At 43.5% G+C, this 19276-nt stretch overlaps 1 protein-coding gene across 1 annotated transcript in view; it reads right to left on the bottom strand.

Annotated features, from left to right (window-relative positions):
- loxhd1b (lipoxygenase homology PLAT domains 1b) overlaps positions 1–19276 on the bottom strand; it is a gene marked incomplete at both ends in the record, with an annotated part of 110063 nt that overhangs the window by 80244 nt on the left and 10543 nt on the right. The window contains 7 exons of the mRNA XM_079826292.1: positions 194–348; positions 6520–6655; positions 6729–6815; positions 7866–8026; positions 8099–8234; positions 14599–14849; positions 17673–17796. Of these exons, the coding sequence (XP_079682418.1) occupies positions 194–348; positions 6520–6655; positions 6729–6815; positions 7866–8026; positions 8099–8234; positions 14599–14849; positions 17673–17796 (1050 nt within the window). The remainder of the gene's footprint in view (positions 1–193; positions 349–6519; positions 6656–6728; positions 6816–7865; positions 8027–8098; positions 8235–14598; positions 14850–17672; positions 17797–19276) is intronic.

Below are 19276 nucleotides of genomic sequence, written 5' to 3'. Positions count from 1 at the left end.
ATAACACTGACGTCACATGACCTCTGCACATCATAACACTGACGTCACATGACCTCTGTACATCAATACACTGACGTCACATGACCTCTGCACATCATTACACTGACGTCACATGACCTCTGCACATCATTACACTGACGTCACATGACCTCTGTACATCATTACACTGACGTCACATGACCTCTGCACTCACGTTGCCCTTCTCGAACTTGTTGACGTTGTTCTTGCAGTTGATGAGTGAGCGGTCGCCCGTGTCGCCCTGATCCCCGATCAGACACAGAAACACATGAGCGTCCGTCCCTCCGCCGCTCACACTCCCCGTGCAGACGGTCACACGGTACTTGATGACTGGAGGAAACAACAGAGAGGAACTCCTGATCACACACACACACACACACACAAAATAACGTCTCAGGTTACTTGCGTAACCTATGTTCTCTGAGTAGGGAACGAGACGCTGCGTCACTTTAATGACGTAATGGGACGCCCTCTGGGTGTGCCGATTGTCTGAAGCCCTTATAGAATCACGCCAATTGATTGGCTGATGGCGCGCACGTCGCCCCACTTGACGTAATCACCTATATTAGCGCGCGCGCGCCATCTGCTCCTCAGATTTCTCTGCCGAAAAGGAAGGCCTGTCGGCAGCGCAAGGAGCTTGGCAGCGTACGCAGCGTCTCGTTCCCTACTCAGAGAACATAGGTTATGCAAGTAACCTGAGACGTTCTCTTTCATAGGTTCACTCGACGCTGCGTCACTTTAATGACGTAACGGGAACGATATACCAAACACGCCAAGCTAAAGCGCTGCCGTATCTGGCTCAAAGAACACCAGATAACCTGCATGACTAGGTTAAGCAGACAGGACATGCGAACCCGGAGCCATGTTGAGATCCAAACTATAGAATCTCACAAAAGTGTGCGGAGAGGACCAACCTGGCGCCACACAAATATCCTCCAAAAGAGCCCCTCTAAAAAGTGCTTGAGAGGAAGCCACACCTCTGGTAGAATGCGCTCTAATATCAAGAGGTGAAGGTAAACCACGCACCTCATAAGCTAAGGAAATAGCCTCTGTCACCCAATGGGAAACCCTTTGCTTCGAAGCGGCAAGCCCGCGGCGGCCAGCACCGAAGCACACCAACAACTGGTTAGATTTCCTCCACCCGTCGGAACGGTCAACATAACACTTCAACGCTCGAACTGGGCAGAGCAAATTAAGTTTCTCGTCTTCCTCCGAGTCAAACGGAGGGGGGTGAAAGGAGTGAAGAGTAATAACCTGAGAGCGAAATGACGTGGACAAAACTTTGGGCACATAACCAGGCCTAGGTCTTAAGGTAACCTTGACTAGGCCAGGGGCAAAATCCATACAGTTCCCGTTAACAGAGAGAGCCTGTAGATCGCCCACTCGTTTCAAAGAAGACAGAGCTAACAAAAGTGCAACTTTGAGAGTCAGAATTCGCTCAGGAGCTGACTCCAAAGGCTCAAATGGAGCCAAAGTTAGCCCTTCAAGGACCACGGAGAGGTCCCAAGAGGGAATACCAGGGGTGCGTGCTGTTCTCAGGCGCCTAACCCCTCGCATGAAAGATGAAACCAGTCTATGCTTGCCTAGAGGGATATCGTCCGACTCCCTACCGGCAGCTATAGCTGCGACATAGACCCGAAGGGTGGTGGCCGCTGCTCCAGCAGCAAACTTCTCCTGCAGGAACTCCAGAACCGAACCAACCAGGCAGTTAACTGGATCTACTGCATGAGTCGAGCACCATGACTCAAAGACCCTCCACTTGGTGGAATAGAGCTTCCTTGTGGAGGGGGCTCTCGCATTAGCAATGATCTCCTGAACGTCCGCAGAAAGACCAGTGTTTAGTGTCGTTGGCCCTTGATGGGCCATACCCACAACTTCCAAATCTCCGGGTGAGGGTGCCAAATCCTGCCCTGAAGTTGTGTCAAAAGGTCCTTCCTGACCGGTATCTCCCATGGGGAGGAGTCCAGGAGGAGAACCATCTCCGAGAACCAAGTCTGGGATGGCCAGTGTGGAGCTACCAGCAGGAGGCTGGCCCCACTCTCCCTTACTCTGTACAGAACCGCCGGAATCAGCTTGATGGGCGGGAACGCATAGAGTTTCAGATTGGGCCATGGATGCGCGAACGCATCTATCCTCAACGGGGCCGGAGAGCTCAGAGAAAACCAGAGCCGACACTGGGACGACTCCTTCGAGGCAAAGAGGTCCACTTCCGCTTTCCCGAACATCTCCCAAATCTGTGACACCGTTTGAGGGTTCAGCATCCATTCCCCCGACCGGAGCTTCTGTCTCGACAGATAATCTGCAGCGAGGTTTAAGACTCCGGGTACATGGACTGCTCTCAGGGACAAAAACTTGTCCTGAGACCACAGGAGGAGTCAGCGCGCATGCCTGTCCAGGGTGCGCAACCGTGATCCTCCTTGGCGATTTATGTTTTACACCACTGCCATATTGTCGGTCCTGACAATGTCATGATGCCCCCTGAGTGAGGGGAGAAAATGTTGAAGGGCCAGGGATACCGCTCTCAACTCCAGGCAATTTATGTGCCAGGAGAGAACTTCCCCCTCCCAGATACCCATAGCTGGTCTGCCCTCGAATACCGCACCCCAGCCGGTAAGAGAGGCGTCTGTCGTAACCATTTGGTGACGGAAAACAGCCCCCATCTTGACCCCTTTCTGAAGAAAGAGAGGGTCTCGCCACATTGATAGGGCATGAAAGCAGCCGCGTGACACCTTCAATAGGCGAAGGGCCGATCCTGTTGACCGAGCCCCTGAGCGTTTCATCCACCAGAGGAAGGGCCTCATATGGAGCAGTCCCAGGGGAAGCAACGGGGAAGCTGCGGCCATGAGACCCAGGAGCCTGCGACACGTACCCACAGAAACATGATGGCCTAGCCTAAAGCGGACCAAGCATGTTGTGATACTGGAAATCCGAGCAGGGGCCAAACGTGCCTGCATCGGAACGGAATCCAGACGAACACCTAAGAAGGTGGTCTGCTGAGCCGGAGTAAGAACGCTCTTGTCGGTGTTCACTCTCAAGCCAAGAGATTGAACGTGTCGAAGAACGACATATCTGTGATGATAGGCTTACTCCCTGGAGTGGGCCAGAATGAGCCAGTCATCCAGGTAATTGAGAATACGGATGCCCTGGAGCCTCAGCGGGGCCAGAGCAGCATCCATACACTTCGTGAACGTCCTTGGTGCCAGGGCAAGGCCGAAGGGAAGGACTTTGTATTGATAAGCCTTCCCTTTGAAGGCGAACCTGAGAAACTTCCTGTGTCGTCTGACAACCTGAATATGGAAGTAAGCATCTCTCAGGTCTATAGTGACAAACCAGTCCTCCGCACGTATCTGAGACAAGATAGTCTTGAGCGTTAGCATGTTGAACTTCCCTTTGTAGAGGGCGAAGTTCAGGCGGCGGAGGTCCAGGATGGGACGCAGACCGCCGTCTTTCTTCGGAACAAGGAAATAACGGCTGAAGAAGCCACATTTCTCCTCTGTTGCCTGAACTTCCTCTATTGCCCCCTTTAGGAGGAGAGAAGGGAGCTCTTGTTGTAGCACAGAAGCCTGAGAGGCGCTGTTTACTACCGTTTGAGTGACCCCGTCGAAGCGAGGAGGGTTGCGACAGAACTGAAGTGTGTAGCCTGACTGAATCGTGCGGAGGACCCAGGATGATATCCCTGGCAAAAGCTTCCACTCGTGGAAGAAATTTGACAAAGTGGGAGGTATGATGAGGTGCGGTGGACATACCTGAGTTAGGGTGTCGAGCTGGACCTCTGAGGGGGGTGTGGCCATCCGCAGAGGAGAGCACGTGGCGTCCTGGCGCGGAGTAGGCAGTGGAAGGCTGGGCTGCTCCGGTTCCCGGAGAAGACAGGATGTGTCTCCGTCTGGACGAGCGGCGGATGGTGAGCCAATCAGACGTGAGGGGAGAAAGCAAACAGCGTCTCCTTCCTTCAACGCCGGAAAAGGCGAGGATAGAGTCGGTTCTGTATTCCGAGGCGAGCTGGGCGGCGGAAATGACAGAGCTGGATAGGGAGAGCTGGTGGGGGGCGGGCAGAAACGCTTGCGCGGTCTGACCCAGCCCCGGTCGTGAACTGCAGCTCCCCTTTTTCTGACCAGAGGGTCAGGAGCGACTCGAAGTGGCCGAAGCAGAAGGTTTGCTGGGCCGCTTTGGGTCGATGCGTCTGTGAGGACGTTGACGGGGAAATGGACGACCGCGAGCTCCCCAGACCGTGGTGGGTGGAGGATGACTCTGGTCGCTCCTCCTGGCGGTAAATTCTCTTCTGAAAGAGGGGCGATCTCTGGACTGAGAGGGGGAGGGGGAAGGAGCGTCCCTCGCTCTCCTCGGCATGAACTGCTTCAGAGCGGCAGACTGGAATTTTGCAGATCTGAACTTCTCAACCACAGTATTAACCGCCTCCCCAAACAATCCGGACTGAGAAATCGGAGCGTCCATAAGGAAAACTTTTTCCCTATCGCGAATCTCAGTGAGATTGAGCCATAGGTGGCGCTCCGCCGCCACCGCGCCCGCCATAGAGCGTCCTACAGCGCGAGCTGTGTGTTTAGTAGCCCGTAACGCCAAATCCGTGGCTTTGCGAAGCTCCTTCACTGCTTCCGGTGTCAAACCGGTGCCCTCATCCATTTCCTTAAGCACATCCGCCTGATAGGCCTGGAGAATGGCCATAGTATGAAGGGCCATGCCAGCCTGACCAGCCGCCATGTAGGATTTGCCAATCAGGGCAGAAGTGGTCCTACACAGCTTAGTGGGAAGAAGGGGGCGGGACTTCCACGAGGGAGCTGAAGATGGCACGAGGTGAGTGGTCAGCGTGTCCTCAACCGCGGGAATAGCGGAATAGCCCTGTTCCTCAAAACCCACGAGGTTGGTGAAATCAGCGGCTGCCGCGTTAGTTAGGCGGGCTGAGAACGGCTGCTTCCAGGATCTGGAAATCTCACTGTGTAGATCACTGAAGAATGGTAGCTTCCTCCGCGGAGGCCTAGAATTAGGCCCGCTGAGGAATCTCTCATCCAACCGAGAAGATTGAGCTTTGCGGGGTTCATCCGGCCACTCGATGGCGAGCTTCTGTGTAGCGCGCGCGAGTACATCCACGAGCTCGTCATATGCCGCTGATGGCCGCGCTTCCTGGCAGCTTGGCGGGAGAGCGTCGTCAGAATTTGCAGCACCGAAATCCTCGGAGTCGGATGCTGCAGTGAAAATGACATCCTCCAGCCCGAAGGAAACCGCATCGCGTGCCTCCGGGCTGGGACAGAGATAATCATGTGAGTATTCCACAGGCGGAGTCCCGCGCACGTGCTCGGGGGAGAGAGGGAGAGAAAGGGCGAGGCCCGTCTGCTCGCACTCCACATCCTCGAGCTCTACATCCGAACCCCAGGTCGCGGATCCAAGAGAGGCCTGCGCGGCCTCGGGAGCGCGACGGGGAAAAACGGATGACTCCTTCTCATTAAACCGCGAGCCTCGAGCGGAGGGTTTTGAGAAGGAGGTTATCGCAGTATTTACAATTAGAGAACCCCTCAACCGCGTCGCGTGCGTGAGGAAATCCCAGACATTTAACACACTTACTGTGGGGATCGTCGATCGCAATGAAGCGAGTGCACGGCGGTGGGCAACTTCGGAATTCCATAGCACTTCACCACAAGGAGAACAAAGTTCCACAATCCGCGGTCGCTGAAGTGCTGAGGTAGATATCGACTGAAATCCTAGAATTTGGGCCAGAAAAATCGAAAATCGAAGGGCATGAAATGGCCGCTTCGTGAAGGCAGAGAAATCTGAGGAGCAGATGGCGCGCGTGCGCTAATATAGGTGACTACGTCAAGTGGGGCGACGTGCGCGCCATCAGCCAATCAATTGGCGTGATTCTATAAGGGCTTCAGACAATCGGCACACCCAGAGGGCGTCCCATTACGTCATTAAAGTGACGCAGCGTCGAGTGAACCTATGAAAGAGAACCACTGATTCATCTACACAATCACACACAATCTCACACACACACACACACACACACATACACACACACACACAATAACCACTGATTTATCTACACAATCATCCATCCATCATCCGTCCATCCATCCATCCATCCATCCATCATCCGTCCATCCATCATCCGTCCATCCATCATCTGTCCATCCATCCATCCATCCTCCGTCCATCCATCATCCATCCATCATCCGTCCATCCATCATCTGTCCATCCATCCATCCATCATCCATCCATCATCCGTCCATCCATCATCCATCCATCATCCGTCTATCCATCATCCATCCATCCATCATCCATCCATCATCCGTCCATCCATCATCCATCCATCATCCGTCTATCCATCATCCATCCATCCATCCATCCACCCATTACAGAATATATGTTCTGATATGAATATGACACAATAGTCAATCTCTGTGATAAACGAGGTTAAAGGTCACAGTGTGTGTGATGTTCAGTAATGTGGTGTGTGTGATGTTCAGTAATGTGTGTGTGTGATGAGGGCACCTGGCAGTGGCTCTGGGATCAGCTCTCCTGTGGCCGGGAGCTCCCGCACCACCTCATTATCGTCCTCGTTGGTGTCCAGCCAGCGCTCGCAGGGGAATTTATACGTTTCCTTCGTTAAAGTTTTCATTATGGACATCTTTGGAGACATAAAGCAGACGTTATTCAGATCCTGTCACAGTGTGGCGCTGAAGCGCATCTCGTGCTCTTACTCGACTCAGGTGCCAGCCGGCGAAGGGATTCCTCTTCTCATGCCAGATCCGCAGTTTGGTCAGTTTCCCGAGATCCGGCAGCTCGATCTGAAAACATGAGGAGGAGGAGCAGTTATATAGTTATATCCGCAAGGGCTATAGTTAATCAAAACTTTGTTACTTAAATTTTTTTATAAATTATAGAAATTAATATTTAGAAATAGTTAGTGATTTTTTAATATTTCAACATTTCTCATTTTCATTTAGTTTAATTTGATGTACTAAAATAACCAAAATTGAAATAAAACTTAATAAAAAAATAACTAATAATAATGACAAAATTACAACTAAATTACTAAAACATTAATTTAAACAAAAAAAAAAAACACACACACACACACACATATATATATACACATCATACAATATACAACATAATATGTAATATTGTTATAATATATATTAAAACTAAATAATTAAAAACGAATAATCTCAATGATACTAAAAAACACTGGTGCAAGAAAAAAAAATAAAAATTTTTTGATTTAAATACAAATGTGTTATAAAAATGAACTACATTTACCAAATTTTAAATGAAATATCCACCCTTGATAAAAAAAAGTGTTTATAGCCATTTTTATATATATTTTATATATATATATATTATATTATAATATTATTATAATATTATAATATTATTATTATAATATTATTATATATATAATATTATATATATTATATATATATATAGTTTTTATTTATTTATTTAATAGAAAATAATTTTTTTATTTATTTAATATATTATTTATTTATTTATTTATTTATATATATATATATATATATATATATATATATATATATATATATATATATATATATATATATATATATATATATATATATATAAATAATATATAACATATTAAATTAAAAACAAAACTGAAATAACCCCCAATTAAATATATATATATATATATATATATATATATATATATATATATATATATATATTTATTTAAATTGGGGGTATTTTATGTTTTTTTTTATTTAATATGTTTAATTTAATATAAATGTAATATGTTTTGATGTTTTTTGAAATATATAACAATGTCTATAAACGCCCAAAGCCATTTGTTCCCTCGAGAACAGCAGATTTACCATGAACTTGTCCAGCTGGCCCTGCTCAAAGTTATCGGTTTTGTTGTCGAGTTTCATCTCATCACTCTTGCCCTTCTCCCCGTATATCTGGAGTAAGATGGAGGCGTCCGTTCCTGCGCCGGGAAGATCTGACGTCCAGATCCAGAGGGACCAGGGATGCTCTGAGGGGCAGAGATTGACCGTTTATCCTCCCATCACCTCTTCACTCTTCACTCTTAAAGAGCAATACTCACTCTTCTGCCTCTTTTGTCTGAGCGACACCATTTCGTAGAGTTCTCTCTCGATGATCCCATCGCCCTCGTTCTCATCCAGCCACTTTGAGCAGGGGAACGTCTGTTCGATGCCGGTGAATGGACAGAACACAACCACCTAACAACAAGAGCAGCGGCGTCAGGGTCAGGCCTGGAGCAAACACTTCACTGGGTTCGGCACATTTAACAGCTCTTTAAAGGGTTAGTTCACCCAAAAATGAAAATTGTGTCATTAATTCCTCACCCTCATGTGGTTGGACACCCGTCAGACCTCCGTTCATCTTCAGACACAAATGAAGATATTTTAGTGTAAATCTGATGCTCTGAAAGGCCTCCATTGGCTCAATGCACTTTACACTCTCAAGACCCTTAAAAGACACTAAAGACTAAAGTTACAAAGTCCATCTCACTACAGCGGCTCTACAATAACTTTATAAAGTGACGAGAATAGTTTTTGTGCGCAAAAAACCCTAAATAACGACTTATATAGTGATGACGATTTCAAAACACGGCATCATGAAGCTTCGAAGCGTTATGAATCAGTGAGTCCATTCAGCGGTTCGAAGCGTTATGAATCAGTGAGTCGAATCATGATTTGGATCGCATGTCAAACTGCCAAACTGCTGAAATTTGGCGATCCAAACTGCTGAATCGACTCACTGATTCATAACACTCTGAACTGCTGAATCGACTCACTGATTCATAACGCTCTGAACCGCTGAATCGACTCACTGATTCATAACGCTCTGAACCGCTGAATCGACTCACTGATTCATAACGCTCTGAACCGCTGAATCAACTCACTGATTCATAACGCTCTGAACCGCTGAATCGACTCACTGATTCATAACGCTTCGAAGCTTCATGATGCCGTGTTTTGAAATCGTCATCACTATATAAGTCGTTATTTAGGGTTTTTTTGCGCACAAAAACTATTCTCGTCTTCATAAAGTTATTGTAGAGCCGCTGTAGTGAGATGGACTTTGTAACTTTAGTCTTTAGTGTCTTTTAAGGGTCTTGAGAGTGTAAAGTGCATTGAGCCAATGGAGGCCTTTCAGAGCATCAGATTTACACTAAAATATCTTCATTTGTGTCTGAAGATGAACGGAGGTCTGACGGGTGTCCAACCACATGAGGCTCAGTCATTAATGATAAAATTTTCATTTTTGGGTGAACTAACCTTTTAACACCAATGAGGGGAACACGTCAGTATGTTCTCTAATGTAAATCTAAGCACACAATGAGTATTAGTGACACTTCAGAGTATGAATTAATCAAATAAATCAATAGGTGGCATCGGAGGGTTTGATGTTTGTTCTGGCTCAGTGTGATGGAGTTCAGAGACACTAGTGTTGCCTAATGAAGCATCACAAACCGTCAGTGAATGATTTCATTATGCTTCGTCTGGAAATGAAGGTTTATATGGATCATGTGTTCAAAGGCGAGTGGGCGTTGATACGGTTTCCTGTGCATTAGCCAATCATAACAGTGGGCGTTCACTAGCCGCGTTTCCATTACCCTTCAATTTATGCAAGTTGAAATTGCGAATTGAAAATACGCCCAATGGAAACACGTCAATTTCTCAAAAACTCCCATATATCGCAAAAAAGTTTTTACACTCACATGAGGTGGTTTTTCAGGCAATTCGAAAAAGGACATTTTCTCAAAATTGCAATGGAAACGCATTGCTGCCACACAGAGCCTACATATTATTTTTTTCCACTCAAGTATGTCGTAATAACGAGATCCTATGTCATTAAAACGACATATATTTTCTCCTAATAAGGACAGTGGCGTAACTTTAAACTAGTAATGACGGACCAGCCACAAATATCATAACTATCTATAGGCCTGCTGTAATTAAGACATATAGTCAATAAATGTATTAAAACAGAAAGACGCTGTAGTTTCAGCCGTACTCAAAGCCCAGTTACACACGTCAATCCATTCCAGACCATCTTGGTTTGCTTCTTATTTATTAAATATAACGGGAAATAGTTGATTAAACATTGATCAAATTAAAATACAATTTATACAAAACAAAATTAATTTTAAAGAAAGACTTTCTAGAAAACAAAATTCAATGAAGTGCTCAAAATCCATGTCCCCAGACATATGCGCATCTGATTATGTGCCTTACTCTACTGCTGACTTTTCATAATCAACATATGAAAATAAAAAAATATAATATTTAAACACAGCCTAGCTATGAAACTAAAAAGGCTGTGTTTTCTTTAACCCTCTGTCTGACGAAGGCGCCGGCGCGTTCTGATGGATTTTGTCCTTTATGACAGCGGAAACAACTCACAATACTCCGTCATTTTTAGCCATAGATCAGATCAAGACATAATTATAAACTATAAACTGTCGACTTTTATTTGTGTACACTCAATAACAGCAAAGGCCGTGACTCAAGGAACAGATTATTCTGCACTCCAAACGCTGTCTTCATTTCAAAGACATGTTTTGTTTATTTGAAAAAAAAAATTCAGTCGTTTTCCTGGTTTTCCAGCACAAATATCAAAAGGTTCTTAAATCAGGACACATTTACTGGAGAAGAGAAGCGACTGAAGATATTAAGACTGAGAAATGAAGTGAGTTTGAGCTTAAAACAAGAGCAAATGTGTTCAGAAATGGACAGGAGTGTTCTTGTTTTAATCAAACTCACTTCATTTTGTTCAGTTTCTCAGAAAACAAGACTTCATTTCTTCATTTTGCATCTGCAACAAATGTTTTACTTATTAATTAAAATGCATGCAATTTAATTAATGAAATCCATTCTATTTTTTTCTTCGTTTTTTGTTTTAATGGTTAAATAAAATTTTATCAAAAAACATGAAATGTATACAATTTATTCATTTTTAGGGCCCTATGAAACACATTCAATTTTTTTTCAAATTCTGTTTTATTTTGACCAAATTCTGTGTTTTCCATGTGTGTGTGATTTACTCTTATGAGGGTGAGTCAATGAGTCGAATGTTCATTTTTAAGTGACTCCCACTTTTGATCTATTCATGCAATAAATTCCATTTTTATGAAAGGATTCTGCGTACCCGTTTTCCACATCGCGTAAATCATAGAGCCATAATTTAATGCCAAGATATCAAACACTGAAGACTTTCTGCTCCACTTGAAGAAATTTTTAAGGCCTAAAAGGGTTAGTTCACCCAAAAATGTAAATTGTGTCATTAATGACTGAGCCTCATGTGGTTGGACACCCGTCAGACCTCCGTTCATCTTCAGACACAAATGAAGATATTTTAGTGTAAAGCTGATGCTGAGAAAGGCTTCAGATAGGCCTCCATTGGCATTCAGTACATTTACACTCACAAGACCCATAAAAGGCACTAAAAACGTCGTTACAAAGTCCATCTCACCACAGTGACTCTACAATAATTTTACGATGCGACGACAATAGTTTTTGTGCAAAAAAAAAATCAAAATAACACCTTTATTCAACCTCTTCTTGTCTTCCGTGTGTGTCTCCACGACGCATGCGTGAGAATATGACGCAGATCCGGCGCTCGGACATGTAAGGTGGAAAATAATCAAAGATATTTGAAATAGAACAAAATCATCTGCTTTGCTGTTAGCAGCCTCCATCGTCGTGATCAGGATATTGAAATTGACTCAACCCCTTCCCCCTTAACGCCATCAGAAGGGCCAGTTGGAGTTAACAAAAGAATGGCTGGATGGCAAAAGGTTTTTACACCTTTGATACAATGGGGGAAGTTTTGTCTGATTGGTTACTTTCAAACGTCTGACGGTTTGGTCTGATTGGTCAGTTTTAACCCTTAATCGTCCCTCAAGTAGGGTTTACGTTTGAGTCCCTTGGGCTCAGATAGACCCCAAAATTTTACAGAGCGATTGCATAAGGAAATATAATTTTTTTACATGGAAAACTATATATCATTTTTTTTATTTACTTCTCAACTATACATTTATGCTGTGTTTTTGTGGGTATTTGGTAGTTTTTTTCCTATTTACTGCACAAATACTTAACTATGTCATAAATTGGCTCATTAAAATTAATTTTTTTATGAAAAAATCACTTGAATGATGATCTTAAATAAATATAAATAGTTTTTGGACATTGCTCTATGTGTTAGGGATAGAATACCGCCATCTGTAGGTTTGTGGAAAAACTTTAGGAATTATAGTTAAAGAGAAAGAGAGCAATGACCACATTATCCACTAGAGGTCCAGAGGGAAGTTATGCAGAAGTTAAGCTGCCTTTCATCTTTCTTTTATTTGCCCTTTTCCCTCTCTTTCTCATGATCGTTCTATGATGCATTTGTGCTCTAGTATTTGTCCTTCATTTATGTATGGAATTTTTTCAGATTTATGCCAGTTTTGTTGATTTTATTTGCCAGTTTCTATAAAAATGCTCTCTGTTGCAGTCACACACATGTGTGTGTGTGTGTGTGTGTGTGTGTTGTGTGTGTGTGTGCGTGTGTGTATGAGACAGAAAGTTCGTTCCACTTTGTGTTTATGCTCTAGGACCAGATCTTGATATAAATGTAGACATTTTCAGATTTATACTGGATTTAGTTGATTTTTTTTACAAACAAAGTGAAAAAAAAGCATTTTTTACATTTTCCCATTCATTGCCAAAATCCAAAAAAATGCTCCAGACACCTGTGTTTGTGTTTGTGTTTGTGTGTGTGTGTGTGTGTGTGTGTGTGTGAGTGTGAGTGAACATACTTGTTCCATATTGCATTTGTGCTCTAGTATTAGTACTTCATTTATGTATGAAAATCTTTCAGATTTATGCCAGTTTTGTTGATTTTATTTGCCAATTTCAATAAAATACTCTCTGTTGCAGTCACACACATGTGTGTGTTTGTGTGTGTGTGTACGTGTGTGTGTATGAGATAGAGAGTTCGTTCTACTTTGTGTTTATGCTCTAGGACCAGACCTTGATATAAATGTGGAAATTTTCAGATTTATACTGGATTTAGTAAAAAAAAATTGACAAAAAAAGTAAAACAAAAGTCTTTTTTACACTTTCCCATTCATTTTCAATGTGGGGTCAATCTGACCCCGAGGGACTTAAACGGTAAATTTTTTTTTACACAACTTTAGAACAACCAAATCAAGCCCAGATTTTTTGTGCATGTTTAGATTATTTAGGGAAAGTCACCGAGTCTCATGGCCCTGAGATGAAGGGAACACTTTTAAAAAATGGAGGAAAAGTCCAGTGGGGTCAGCTGGAGCCCAAGGGACGATTAAGGTTAAAAGAGTCAGATTTGAATTTGGTGGCATCAGGGAAGAGGATAAAAGAGGATTTCAACTGTAGCTCGCTCTCTTTTGATTCTCTGCTTTCTCTGGAGAGAGCTATTCTTTAGCTCTCTCTCTTTTTCTCTCTCTCTCTCTCTCTCTCTCTCTCTCTCTCTCTCTCTCTCACAGGTAACATTCTAGGCAGAGGCCTACTGAGCATAATTAATGGTTTATGTTTACATCTATTTGAAACTATTTAGAGTGTAACCATAACTAGAATATGTGTTTCCTTTTAGAAGAGATTTATGTCTGTGATGTAATTGACATTTTACATTTACTTGATTGTTAATAAATCGTTACATTTTGATCCTTTCTGAATTAATCTGTAATTATTAACTATCTCCAATGTGGAACGGTATAATTGCAACAAAGGGTTAAAATGGAACGATTAAATGTATGATTGACTATCAAATGTAGATGATCAAACAACCGGTTGGCATTCTCTTCTAAATGCGACAACTATGATAAATGGAGTCAGATAAAGAATATTATAATCAAATCCATTCTTCCAGCTGAGACACTGAACGCGTGCGGCCTTCACCGCGGTTCGCTACCGATCCTTGGAGCGAATTCATGCGGTCTTACAGACACATGACCCAGAAGTGATTTGTTTACAAGCAGAAATTTGTTTACAGGCAGAGATTTGTTTACAAGCGATTTGTTTATGGCGCTTCGTCATATTCTCGCGCATGCGTCACGGAGGCCTACACGGAAGACAAGAACAAGTTGGATAAAGTCGTTATTTTGATTTTTTTTGCGCACAAAAACTATTGTCGTCGCTTCGTAAAATTATTGTAGAGTCACTGTGGTGAGATGGACTTTGTAACGACGTTTTTAGTGCCTTTTATGGGTCTTGTGAGTGTAAATGTACTGAATGCCAATGGAGGCCTTTCTGAAGCCTTTCTCAGCATCAGCTTTACACTAAAATATCTTCATTTGTGTCTGAAGATGAACGGAGGTCTGACGGGTGTCCAACCACATGAGGGTGAGGAATTAATGACAGAATTTTCATTTTTGGGTGAACTAACCCTTTAAATGTAGGACCCGCAGAAACCCTGACTTTAACTTCCTCAGTACTTCCTTCTTTAATCTCAATCTAGTTTCCTGTTAAGACAGATCATGTGTAACATCGGTGTGTGTTTGTGCATTATTTTAGATGATATTCTATTGGCTAGCAGGTGAAACGAGGACCGAGGCTTGACCTTGTCGCAGTACCAGCCGGCGCTGACCCCTCCGTTATCATGACCGATGGTGACCCGACTGAGAGGGCTGAGCAGCGCCGCGATCTCCACGTTAAAGATGTCGGTGAGGCCGCGCTCAAACTTCCCTCCCTCCAGGAAGATCTTGCCGCTGTTCTTCATGCCTTTGGAGCCGTGCATGATCATGTGGATTTTGGAGTTGGTTCCACCGCCTCTGATTTTCCCCGTCACCACCTGAACGTTGTACACAATCCCTGCAAAAACAGCCCAGCCTGAGAGTCTTAACACAAGCGTCAAAAGAGGTTTTGATTCAAAAATACTGTACTTTTTTTTAAATATTGTTGTAATGTAGATCATCTGTTCTCTATGTGAATATATAGTAAAGTGTCATTTATTCCTATGATCAAATCATCATTCCTCCAGTCTTCAGTGTCACATGACCCTTCACTAATCACTCTCATATGAGGATCTGATGCTCAAGAAACATTTATGATAAATGACACTTTACTATATATTCACATCGAGAACAGCTGATCTACACTGGAGTAATATTTCACTGCTTTACTGGAGATATGATCAAACAAACGCAGCCTTGGTGAGCAGAAGAGACTCTTTCAAAACATTAAAAACTTAATTATTCCAAACTCAAAACTGCACTGTAGAATCTAATTAGTTAGACTTACAGAAAGAAAGCATGCCAACCGATTGGCTTAAGAAAACCAAGCAAAGTAAAATAGGAACAGGGGGTCTCATTCACTAATAATTGCGTGGATTCTTTCATATTTGTACGAACAGGAGAACTTCTCACGAAAAATCTCCGCCTGATACACAAAAGGTTCGTACGCAGATGAATTTGTTCTTAATCTCGTTCTGATGTTAGTGAATGTGGAGTATTCTAAATGAGCGGCTGCGTGCACGAGGTTAGTCATTTGCATAAACATAAACACACCCAAACCGTCTCCATATAAGGGCTTCCCACCCGACACATCTCCATATAAGGGCTTCCCACCCCACACATCTCCATATAAGGGCTTCCCACCCGACACATCTCCATATAAGGGCTCCCCACCCGACACATCTCCATATAAGGGCTTCCCACCCGACACATCTCCATATAAGGGCTTCCCACCCGACACATCTCCATATAAGGGCTTCCTACCCGACCCATCTCCATATAAGGGCTTCCCACCCGACACATCTCCATATAAGGGCTCCCCACCCGACACATCTCCATATAAGGGCTTCCCACCCGACACATCTCCATATAAGGGCTTCCCACCCGACACATCTCCATATAAGGGCTTCCTACCCGACCCATCTCCATATAAGGGCTTCCCACCCGACACATCTCCATATAAGGGCTTCCCACCTGACCCATCTCCATATAAGGGCTTCCCACCCGACACATCTCCATATAAGGGCTTCCCATCCAGTCCATCTCCATATAAGGGCTTTCCACCCAGCCCATCTCCATATAAGGGCTTCCCACCCGACCCATCTCCATATAAGCGCTTCCCACCTGACCCATCTCCATATAAGGGCTTCCCACCCAGCCCATCTCCATATAAGGGCTTCCCACCCGGCCCATCTCCATATAAGGCCTTCCCACCTGACCCATCTCCATATAAGGGCTTCCCACACGACCCATCTCCATATAAGGGCTTCCCACCCGGCCCATCTCCATATAAGGCCTTCCCACCTGACCTCTCTCCATATAAGGGCTTCCCACCTGACCCATCCCCATATAAGGGCTTCCCACCCAGCCCATCTCCATATAAGGGCTTCCCACCCGACCCATCTCCATATAAGGGCTTCCCACCCGACACATCTCCATATAAGGGCTTCCCACCCGACCCACCCGACCCATCTCCATATAAGGGCTTCCCACCCGGCCCATCTCCATATAAGGGCTTCCCACCCGGCCCATCTCCATATAAGGGCTTCCCACCCGACCCATCTCCATATAAGGGCTTCCCACCCGACACATCTCCATATAAGGGCTTCCCACCCAGCCCATCTCCATATAAGGGCTTCCCACCCGGCCCATCTCCATATAAGGGCTTCCCACCCAACCCATCTCCATATAAGGGCTTCCCACACGACCCATCTCCATATAAGGGCTTCCCACCCGACCCATCTCCATATAAGGGCTTCCCACCCGGCCCATCTCCATATAAGGGCTTCCCACCCAACCCATCTCCATATAAGGGCTTCCCACCCGGCCCATCTCCATATAAGGGCTTTCCGCAAACCATCTCCATTTAAGGGATTTCTGCAAACCATCTCCATATAAAGGCTTTCCGCAACCATCTCCATATAAGGGTTTTCCACCCAACCCATCTCCATATAAGGGCTTTCCGCAAACCATCTCCATATAATGGCCTTCCGCAAACCATCTCCATATAAGGGCATTTATAAGTTTCACAAGGTGTGTATGACGTGTTAGTAAGAAATAGTTTTTCATTATTTGGCATGAAATATGGCTACGATGTATCACTCATATATATACTCCCTTTCCTTTGAAATCAAACATTTGTGATTTCTTGTTGCATCGCTGCATCAATAAGATGATAATTATAATCATATAAATGAAGTTCCAAGTGCCGAACCAACTGAACACTGATCTACATAATGGTGACCAAACATCAATATCAGTTTATAAAGTCGGCTTATGTGATGTTCTCTCTAATGATTCAGTTGCATAGACAATTCAACAATCAAAATGACTTCGGGAAATGAGTAAAATTCGATTAAGAATTGGCTCTTGTTTGCTCGACAAAATGGCACTCAAACCAATCAACTCATCTGAACTTGGGTTTTCTGAGTAAAAAGGGCATAGTATGTGAATAGTACATATTACTAGATTTTTACGAAGTGAACTAAAAAGTGTTAGAATCACTGTTGGATTTTACAGTGTGGTAGTAGCTATTTATTTTTTTATTTTTTTATTGTATATGGTTTCCACCTGTTGAGGATCACTCTTAAGGACAGCGAGGTGTAGTAAAAGCTCTAGTATTTGATGCTGATGTTGGTTATTGGAGATTGTATGAGGAGATTTTGTAAAATTGATCATTTACCCGTGGGTTGACTTCCTCCAACCAGAATATCTCTCTGTATCTTTCCATCATCTTCATCGATGGCAAACCAGCGGTTGACAGGAAACTCGTACACGGCTTTGTTTCCCAGATCATCCAGAATGACCTGAAATAAAAGCGAAGCGCCATCAGCAGTGCGGGTTTCATTCCAGTGATATATGGTGTCTATGTGCATATCTATCTATCTATCCGCAGGCCGTGGCTCTCATCAGAAGGAAAGCCAATCCCGTAGAGTAGTGTGGTGTTTCCTTTCAGCGTGGATAAGGTGACGAGGATGACCTCATCCTGAGAGATGACATGCGAGGTGGAGCGAATGCAAATGATCCACTACCAGCCCGAATCCCTCCGCATGCGTTTGACAATCTCTCCATTTTAATCCATTGAAACGATTTTGATTCTTAACCTCTTAAACTCCAAGGACCCTGATTAGGAATGACGTCATCAAGTATATACTTTACATTTTAAATGTGGCACCATTTGAAAGCTTTGAATGTCTACTTTCTGGAGATATGCATCACTTTGGCATTTGTTTTACACAAAGTAACTTTTTTACAGTAAATTACCGCCTGGATTTGGCCGACCCAAATGTAAAAGCTTCCCATACACACACACAGTGTCTCTAAACACACAATACTGGTGTCATTTTACAGGAAACCCTTTGGCGTTACATAAACCACTGCTAAACGTGATAAACATGTGAGTATGTGTTGTCTGAGCTGTAATAACCCCCCAAAAAGAGGTGCTTTTAGATTTTTTGGGTTATACATTTTTGAAAGTGTGTAATTCAGACCCTGTGCTCTAGCACTCTGCAGACAATATTGGCCGTTTCCACTAGATGGCACCAAATATTGGAAAAAAGTGTTAATTTCATTAACGAAAATATGAGGAAAATGTTCGTTGACGTCCTTTTTTTCCATGACTAAGACGAGATGACACAAACGTCCTTAAACTGTGACTATATCAACATGCAATGTCGTTGACGAAAAAAGGCGAGACTAGAATGTATTTAAAAAAAATAAAAACTTTCATATTGACTCTTAGCCTCTTAATCATACTGGACATGTTTATCACTTTTAGCAGTGATTTCTGAAACTAAAAAAGGGTTTCCTGTACCAGGGTTTCTGCAGGTTTCACCAAGTCAAATTTAAGACTTTTTGAGACCTTTTTAAGACCATTATAAATTAAATTTAAGACCTATAAAAGGAAATGCAGTCACAAAATTACTTGCAAAGTAAATTAATTTATTCAAATTGAACAAATTGATAAACTTGTATTGATAAACTTGCACTTATTCATAGCTCACCAGGATTTCGCAACTTTTTTTTCTGATTTTTGAGATCAAAATGACTGAATTTGTGGTGGCAATTTCCTGAAATTAGCTTTTTTTTCATAATCATGATACCACATTTACCATATTATGTGTTATGTTAGATGCGCATTAGTCACACATGACAATAGAACAAACAAAATACATAAATCTTGTTTATTTTGGTTTACGAATAATGCAGGATCTCAAACAAATGCATGTTGATTTTTCGTTGTATTTAGTAATCGCAGAAACATGAAACTGGAGGACGGTTAGCTGA

This window comes from Gobio gobio, assembly GCF_949357685.1.
Source record: "Gobio gobio genome assembly, chromosome: 10".
Lineage (NCBI taxonomy): Eukaryota > Metazoa > Chordata > Actinopteri > Cypriniformes > Gobionidae > Gobio > Gobio gobio.
Note: the sequence above shows the minus strand (reverse complement) of the source record. Positions and strands in the feature narration are given on the sequence as shown.